The sequence below is a fragment of the Nanorana parkeri genome, unplaced genomic scaffold (assembly GCF_000935625.1).
Source record: "Nanorana parkeri isolate BGI_ZX_2015 unplaced genomic scaffold, ASM93562v1 scaffold3710, whole genome shotgun sequence".
In the NCBI taxonomy this organism is placed as follows: Eukaryota; Metazoa; Chordata; class Amphibia; order Anura; family Dicroglossidae; genus Nanorana; species Nanorana parkeri.
The window spans coordinates 23,239-32,815 of NW_017309978.1; the positions used below are offsets into that span (position 1 = coordinate 23,239).

The 9,577-nt window shown below is 51.7% G+C and overlaps 1 protein-coding gene across 1 annotated transcript in view; it reads right to left on the reverse strand.

Annotated features, from left to right (window-relative positions):
- Positions 1 to 1,195: 1,195 nt before the first annotated feature.
- Positions 1,196 to 9,577, reverse strand: part of LOC108803420 (interleukin-12 subunit beta-like) — a gene marked incomplete at its 5' end in the record, with an annotated part of 11,833 nt that continues 3,451 nt past the window's right edge. Inside the window, 6 exons of the mRNA XM_018575263.1 lie at positions 1,196 to 1,206; positions 5,427 to 5,562; positions 5,994 to 6,130; positions 7,752 to 7,945; positions 8,043 to 8,151; positions 8,642 to 8,652. Coding sequence (XP_018430765.1) covers positions 1,196 to 1,206; positions 5,427 to 5,562; positions 5,994 to 6,130; positions 7,752 to 7,945; positions 8,043 to 8,151; positions 8,642 to 8,652 — 598 coding nt within the window. The remainder of the gene's footprint in view (positions 1,207 to 5,426; positions 5,563 to 5,993; positions 6,131 to 7,751; positions 7,946 to 8,042; positions 8,152 to 8,641; positions 8,653 to 9,577) is intronic.

Genomic DNA, 9,577 nt, shown 5'->3' on the forward strand with positions numbered 1-9,577 from the left:
TGTATCTCTCTATCTCCCTCTGATCAATGTTCATAAACAATGTTACTTTGTATCTCTCTATCTCCCTCTGATCAATGTTTATAAACAATGTTACTTTGTATCTCTCTATCTCACTCTGATTTATAGAAGTGACATGCCTCAGCGTTTTACTAGCCAGGGAAGCCAGAGGATGAGCAAGACAGAGAGAAAATGAGCAACTTCTAAACAAGGACAAAGCTGTACTGACAGGTTCACTTTAGATCCCACCAAGTTTTGCTGACCTCCTTTAACCCTCAAGACACCTGAAGAGAGGGTTTGTTGGGGGTGCTGGAGGGAGGATGGGGGTGGGGGTCATTGGCTGTGTCATCATTGTCCCTGAGATTCTATGTCCGCCATGTTCCGTGTTTGTGAGACGTCTCCGTCCTCAATGTACAACGTTTCCAATCATTGTGGAGCTTCTGGAAGCTTTGCCAAGACGCATCCCACACCGGAGTGTACACAGGAGCTGGAGAACCTTCAACGCGGATTAACATGATGGATCGAGAGAGAAGTTTTTCTCTAAAATCTACACGTAGCACCTCTCATAATAATTCTCCCAGATCAGAGAGCCAGGGGCCACACGATGCTCACAAACAAGGCCAACAGATACAGGGGCCACTCGATGCTCACATACAAGGGCCACAGATACAGGAACCACACTCTGCTCACATACAAGGGCCACAGATACAGGAACCACACTCTGCTCAAATACAGGGGCCACAATCTATGTATATTACAGGAGATGCAGTTCCGATAATGGAGAGAAGTCTCATCCACAGAGATATATAAACTATTTTCACCACGTCCAGAGGGAGATGATGTGCTCATAGTAGAGACGGAGGAGGGGGGAGTATAATGGTATAATGGAGAAGGGGGGAGTATAATGGGGAGACGGAGGAGGGGGGAGTATAATGGGGAGACCGAGGAGAGGGGAGTATAATGGGGAGAAGAAGGAGGGGGGAGTATAATGGGGAGATGGAGGAGGGGGGAGTATAATAGGGAGAAGGAGGAGGGGGGAGTATAATGAGAAGATGGAGGAGGGCGGAGTCATCGTCACGGATGGAACATGTATAACTAATAATAACACGGCACACACATGTTATAGCCGGTGAAATCATTTATTATAAGTGTGAGTTATGATGTGATCAGTCCCGGAGAAGACGAGGTGTATACCGCATCAGGAGGACCCTGAGGAGAGAGAAGGATAAGATATGATGCATGAGGATGAGGATGACAATTACCATATATATATACCGTATATCAGACTTAGATCTTTATAAGAAGGCCAATGTCTCCATCTAGAGGAGAGCGACGTCTATGACATCTCATACCGACCCAATGTCTCCATCTAGTGGAGAGGGACGTCTATGACATCTCATACCGACCCAATGTCTCCATCTAGTGGAGAGGGACGTCTATGACATCTCATACCGACCCAATGTCTCCATCTAGTGGAGAGGGACGTCTATGACATCTCATACCGACCCAATGTCTCCATCTAGTGGAGAGGGACGTCTATGACATCTCATACCGACCCAATGTCTCCATCTAGTGGAGAGGGACGTCTATGACATCTCATACCGACCCAATGTCTCCATCTAGTGGAGAGGGACGTCTATGACATCTCATACCGACCCAATGTCTCCATCTAGTGGAGAGGGACGTCTATGACATCTCATACCGACCCAATGTCTCCATCTAGTGGAGAGGGACGTCTATGACATCTCATACCGACCCAATGTCTCCATCTAGTGGAGAGGGACGTCTATGACATCTCATACCGACCCAATGTCTCCATCTAGTGGAGAGGGACGTCTATGACATCTCATACCGACCCAATGTCTCCATCTAGTGGAGAGGGACGTCTATGACATCTCATACCGACCCAATGTCTCCATCTAGTGGAGAGGGACGTCTATGACATCTCATACCGACCCAATGTCTCCATCTAGTGGAGAGGGACGTCTATGACATCTCATACCGACCCAATGTCTCCATCTAGTGGAGAGGGACGTCTATGACATCTCATACCGACCCAATGTCTCCATCTAGTGGAGAGGGACGTCTATGACATCTCATACCGACCCAATGTCTCCATCTAGTGGAGAGGGACGTCTATGACATCTCATACCGACCCAATGTCTCCATCTAGTGGAGAGGGACGTCTATGACATCTCATACCGACCCAATGTCTCCATCTAGTGGAGAGGGACGTCTATGACATCTCATACCGACCCAATGTCTCCATCTAGTGGAGAGGGACGTCTATGACATCTCATACCGACCCAATGTCTCCATCTAGTGGAGAGGGACGTCTATGACATCTCATACCGACCCAATGTCTCCATCTAGTGGAGAGGGACGTCTATGACATCTCATACCGACCCAATGTCTCCATCTAGTGGAGAGGGACGTCTATGACATCTCATACCGACCCAATGTCTCCATCTAGTGGAGAGGGACGTCTATGACATCTCATACCGACCCAATGTCTCCATCTAGTGGAGAGGGACGTCTATGACATCTCATACCGACCCAATGTCTCCATCTAGTGGAGAGGGACGTCTATGACATCTCATACCGACCCAATGTCTCCATCTAGTGGAGAGGGACGTCTATGACATCTCATACCGACCCAATGTCTCCATCTAGTGGAGAGGGACGTCTATGACATCTCATACCGACCCAATGTCTCCATCTAGTGGAGAGGGACGTCTATGACATCTCATACCGACCCAATGTCTCCATCTAGTGGAGAGGGACGTCTATGACATCTCATACCGACCCAATGTCTCCATCTAGTGGAGAGGGACGTCTATGACATCTCATACCGACCCAATGTCTCCATCTAGTGGAGAGGGACGTCTATGACATCTCATACCGACCCAATGTCTCCATCTAGTGGAGAGGGACGTCTATGACATCTCATACCGACCCAATGTCTCCATCTAGTGGAGAGGGACGTCTATGACATCTCATACCGACCCAATGTCTCCATCTAGTGGAGAGGGACGTCTATGACATCTCATACCGACCCAATGTCTCCATCTAGTGGAGAGGGACGTCTATGACATCTCATACCGACCCAATGTCTCCATCTAGTGGAGAGGGACGTCTATGACATCTCATACCGACCCAATGTCTCCATCTAGTGGAGAGGGACGTCTATGACATCTCATACCGACCCAATGTCTCCATCTAGTGGAGAGGGACGTCTATGACATCTCATACCGACCCAATGTCTCCATCTAGTGGAGAGGGACGTCTATGACATCTCATACCGACCCAATGTCTCCATCTAGTGGAGAGGGACGTCTATGACATCTCATACCGACCCAATGTCTCCATCTAGTGGAGAGGGACGTCTATGACATCTCATACCGACCCAATGTCTCCATCTAGTGGAGAGGGACGTCTATGACATCTCATACCGACCCAATGTCTCCATCTAGTGGAGAGGGACGTCTATGACATCTCATACCGACCCAATGTCTCCATCTAGTGGAGAGGGACGTCTATGACATCTCATACCGACCCAATGTCTCCATCTAGTGGAGAGGGACGTCTATGACATCTCATACCGACCCAATGTCTCCATCTAGTGGAGAGGGACGTCTATGACATCTCATACCGACCCAATGTCTCCATCTAGTGGAGAGGGACGTCTATGACATCTCATACCGACCCAATGTCTCCATCTAGTGGAGAGGGACGTCTATGACATCTCATACCGACCCAATGTCTCCATCTAGTGGAGAGGGACGTCTATGACATCTCATACCGACCCAATGTCTCCATCTAGTGGAGAGGGACGTCTATGACATCTCATACCGACCCAATGTCTCCATCTAGTGGAGAGGGACGTCTATGACATCTCATACCGACCCAATGTCTCCATCTAGTGGAGAGGGACGTCTATGACATCTCATACCGACCCAATGTCTCCATCTAGTGGAGAGGGACGTCTATGACATCTCATACCGACCCAATGTCTCCATCTAGTGGAGAGGGACGTCTATGACATCTCATACCGACCCAATGTCTCCATCTAGTGGAGAGGGACGTCTATGACATCTCATACCGACCCAATGTCTCCATCTAGTGGAGAGGGACGTCTATGACATCTCATACCGACCCAATGTCTCCATCTAGTGGAGAGGGACGTCTATGACATCTCATACCGACCCAATGTCTCCATCTAGTGGAGAGGGACGTCTATGACATCTCATACCGACCCAATGTCTCCATCTAGTGGAGAGGGACGTCTATGACATCTCATACCGACCCAATGTCTCCATCTAGTGGAGAGGGACGTCTATGACATCTCATACCGACCCAATGTCTCCATCTAGTGGAGAGGGACGTCTATGACATCTCATACCGACCCAATGTCTCCATCTAGTGGAGAGGGACGTCTATGACATCTCATACCGACCCAATGTCTCCATCTAGTGGAGAGGGACGTCTATGACATCTCATACCGACCCAATGTCTCCATCTAGTGGAGAGGGACGTCTATGACATCTCATACCGACCCAATGTCTCCATCTAGTGGAGAGGGACGTCTATGACATCTCATACCGACCCAATGTCTCCATCTAGTGGAGAGGGACGTCTATGACATCTCATACCGACCCAATGTCTCCATCTAGTGGAGAGGGACGTCTATGACATCTCATACCGACCCAATGTCTCCATCTAGTGGAGAGGGACGTCTATGACATCTCATACCGACCCAATGTCTCCATCTAGTGGAGAGGGACGTCTATGACATCTCATACCGACCCAATGTCTCCATCTAGTGGAGAGGGACGTCTATGACATCTCATACCGACCCAATGTCTCCATCTAGTGGAGAGGGACGTCTATGACATCTCATACCGACCCAATGTCTCCATCTAGTGGAGAGGGACGTCTATGACATCTCATACCGACCCAATGTCTCCATCTAGTGGAGAGGGACGTCTATGACATCTCATACCGACCCAATGTCTCCATCTAGTGGAGAGGGACGTCTATGACATCTCATACCGACCCAATGTCTCCATCTAGTGGAGAGGGACGTCTATGACATCTCATACCGACCCAATGTCTCCATCTAGTGGAGAGGGACGTCTATGACATCTCATACCGACCCAATGTCTCCATCTAGTGGAGAGGGACGTCTATGACATCTTATACCGGCCCAATGTCTCCATCTAGTGGAGAGGGACGTCTATGACATCTCATATCGGCCGAATGTCTCCATCTAGTGGAGAGCGACGTCTATGACATCTTATACCGGCCCAATGTCTCCATCTAGTGGAGAGCGACGTCTATGACATCTTATTCAGGCTGCCCCTCCCCCCATTATACTGATGCTCATTGGCCAGAAGGGCCGTTATGCACACAGATGGGGCTCTCATTACCTTTTGGGTCCAGGGGATTAAAGGTTCGGCTCCAGGCACTCCAGGGTGAGGACGGGCTGTAGAGATCTCGGCAGCGAACTCGGAATTCACGGATGTTCTCCTTTCTGTAGGTCATCTCCTTCAGCATCTTACTCTCCTGAAGAGGGGACAAGGGGGTAGAACTCACACGGCTACATAATGTTTAAGCTTTGGCTGGACCCCCAAACTCCGGAGACACTGCTATGGGGAGCCACAGGCAGGCAGAGGACTAGGAGGTCCTCATGCTGACTGGGATATCGGTGGGAGAGCGGACAGTCATAATGTGGCGTTGTCCCAAGGGGAATGAAGTATTATCGCCATGCTGGCATCTATCACTCCTGGGGGGCAGGGTCAGAGGTCAGTGCTCAGTTTGGGGTTAACCTTCAGGTCAGTAAGTGACTTTTCAGGTTGTCATATTTCTGGAGGTGACACCCCCTCACCACCAATAGCTAAGAGGGGGAAATTGAACCCTCTATGGTCCTGGGGGCCCCCCCCCCCGTCCCGGTCCCTTCCCCCGGTATCGTAGACCTGTACACGGGAGAGACTCACCTTCACATTGTTGCGTTTCCTAAATTCCACCTGGAAGAGCAGAGGGAAGAAGGAGGAAGGACGTGCCCAGGAAGATGGATAGCCCCAGGTTATATGGTCACCTTTGACCTCCAGGTTCTCCGGAGCACTGGGGACCACTAGAACGAGGACACAGGGAAGAGTCACAAAGAAGGGCAATGCATCATGGGAAATGTAGGAAGAATATATACTGCGGGGTGTCCAATCTGAGACTGCGATGGCCACCTATGGCCACCCGCCCAGAACTCTGCCCATGGCCAACACCCTCTAGGACAGACTCACTTTGGGGTGAATGGAAACCATGCTGGTGGATTAACGAGAGGGGGGAGGGGGGGACCACCAACAAGATGGCACCATACATGGGGTATTACCAGGAGATGGGGAGTGTGGGTGAGGGGGGAAGGGGGAGGGGTCACCAGTCATATGTAGATGGCGTCATACATGGGGTATTACCAGGAGATGGGGAGTGTGGGTGAGGGGGGAAGGGGGAGGGGTCACCAGTCATATGTAGATGGCGTCATACATGGGGTATTACCAGGAGATGGGGAGTGTGGGTGAGGGGGGAAGGGGGAGGGGTCACCAGTCATATGTAGATGGCGTCATACATGGGGTATTACCAGGAGATGGGGAGTGTGGGTGAGGGGGGAAGGGGGAGGGGTCACCAGTCATATGTAGATGGCGTCATACATGGGGTATTACCAGGAGATGGGGAGTGTGGGTGAGGGGGGAAGGGGGAGGGGTCACCAGTCATATGTAGATGGCGTCATACATGGGGTATTACCAGGAGATGGGGAGTGTGGGTGAGGGGGGAAGGGGGAGGGGTCACCAGTCATATGTAGATGGCGTCATACATGGGGTATTACCAGGAGATGGGGAGTGTGGGTGAGGGGGGAAGGGGGAGGGGTCACCAGTCATATGTAGATGGCGTCATACATGGGGTATTACCAGGAGATGGGGAGTGTGGGTGAGGGGGGAAGGGGGAGGGGTCACCAGTCATATGTAGATGGCGTCATACATGGGGTATTACCAGGAGATGGGGAGTGTGGGTGAGGGGGGAAGGGGGAGGGGTCACCAGTCATATGTAGATGGCGTCATACATGGGGTATTACCAGGAGATGGGGAGTGTGGGTGAGGGGGGAAGGGGGAGGGGTCACCAGTCATATGTAGATGGCGTCATACATGGGGTATTACCAGGAGATGGGGAGTGTGGGTGAGGGGGGAAGGGGGAGGGGTCACCAGTCATATGTAGATGGCGTCATACATGGGGTATTACCAGGAGATGGGGAGTGTGGGTGAGGGGGGAAGGGGGAGGGGTCACCAGTCATATGTAGATGGCGTCATACATGGGGTATTACCAGGAGATGGGGAGTGTGGGTGAGGGGGGAAGGGGGAGGGGTCACCAGTCATATGTAGATGGCGTCATACATGGGGTATTACCAGGAGATGGGGAGTGTGGGTGAGGGGGGAAGGGGGAGGGGTCACCAGTCATATGTAGATGGCGTCATACATGGGGTATTACCAGGAGATGGGGAGTGTGGGTGAGGGGGGAAGGGGGAGGGGTCACCAGTCATATGTAGATGGCGTCATACATGGGGTATTACCAGGAGATGGGGAGTGTGGGTGAGGGGGGAAGGGGGAGGGGTCACCAGTCATATGTAGATGGCGTCATACATGGGGTATTACCAGGAGATGGGGCATGTGGGGGAGGGGCCACCAGTCACAGGTGGGGCAGAGACTCACCGACTTCGGTCATGGAGATGGGCATGTCCACCATCCAATACTCTTTCTCCGTCATGACCTCCGCCCGGACACGGAAGAAGTTGGTATATTCCTCGAAGGGGCAGAAAACCGAGGCGATGGGGACAGTAAAGTGGGCGGGTCCGTCTCTCTGTGAGCTCTGCTTCCAGGGGGAGGAGTTCTCTGTGTTGTTCCACCTAAAAGTAAAACCAATCATATCAGTCTGATACATGTCCTTTGGGGGGGGGGGGGAGCCCAGAATCCCGGTGCTGCAGAGGACACATTCGCACTCACTTGTACGCCTTCGCTCGGATCAGAACTTCCCGGACAAATTGGTGGTCAATGGAGCAGCGGAGCTCGTGGCTGCAGTATGAATCCGCCGCACATTTCACTGTCAGAGAACCTGGAAGAAAAGTCACAATGTCTGGTCAGAGAACCTAGGGGAGGAGTCACAATGTCTGGTCAGAGAACCTAGAGGAGAAGTCACAATGTCTGGTCAGAGAACCTAGAGGAGGAGTCACAATGTCTGGTCAGAGACCCTAGAGGAGGAGTCACAATGTCTAGTCAGAGACCCTGGAGGTGGAGTCACAATGTCTGGTCAGAGACACTAGAGGAGGAGTCACAATGTCTGGTCAGAGACCCTAGAGGAGGAGTCACAATGTCTAGTCAGAGACCCTGGAGGAGGAGTCACAATGTCTGGTCAGAGACCCTGGAGGAGGAGTCACAATGTCTGGTCAGAGACCCTAGAGGAGAAGCCCAGAATCCCGGTGCTGCAGAGGACACATTCGCACTCACTTGTACGCCTTCGCTCGGATCAGAACTTCCCGGACAAATTGGTGGTCAATGGAGCAGCGGAGCTCGTGGCTGCAGTATGAATCCGCCGCACATTTCACTGTCAGAGAACCTGGAAGAAAAGTCACAATGTCTGGTCAGAGAACCTAGGGGAGGAGTCACAATGTCTGGTCAGAGAACCTAGAGGAGAAGTCACAATGTCTGGTCAGAGAACCTAGAGGAGGAGTCACAATGTCTGGTCAGAGACCCTAGAGGAGGAGTCACAATGTCTAGTCAGAGACCCTGGAGGTGGAGTCACAATGTCTGGTCAGAGACACTAGAGGAGGAGTCACAATGTCTGGTCAGAGACCCTAGAGGAGGAGTCACAATGTCTAGTCAGAGACCCTGGAGGAGGAGTCACAATGTCTGGTCAGAGACCCTAGAGGAGGAGTCACAATGTCTAGGCAGAGACCCTGGAGGAGGAGTCACAATGTCTGGTCAGAGACCCTGGAGGAGGAGTCACAATGTCTGGTCAGAGACCCTAGAGGAGGAGTCACAATGTCTGGTCAGAGACCCTGGAGGTGGAGTCACAATGTTTGGAGAGAGAATCTAGAGGAGAAGTCGCAATGTCTGGTCAGAGACTCTGGAGGTGGAGTCACAATGTCTGGTCCGAGACCCTAGAGGTGGAGTCACAATGTCTGGTCAGAGACCCTGGAGGAGGAGTCACAATGTCTGGTCAGAGACCCTGGAGGAGGAGTCACAATGTCTGGTCAGAGACCCTAGAGGAGGAGTCACAATGTCTGGTCAGAGACCCTGGAGGTGGAGTCACAATGTTTGGAGAGAGAATCTAGAGGAGAAGTCGCAATGTCTGGTCAGAGACTCTGGAGGTGGAGTCACAATGTCTGGTCCGAGACCCTAGAGGTGGAGTCACAATGTCTGGTCAGAGACCCTGGAGGAGGAGTCACAATGTCTGGTCAGAGACCCTGGAGGAGGAGTCACAATGTCTGGTCAGAGACCCTAGAGGAGGAGTCACAATGTCTGGTCAGAGACCCTGGAGG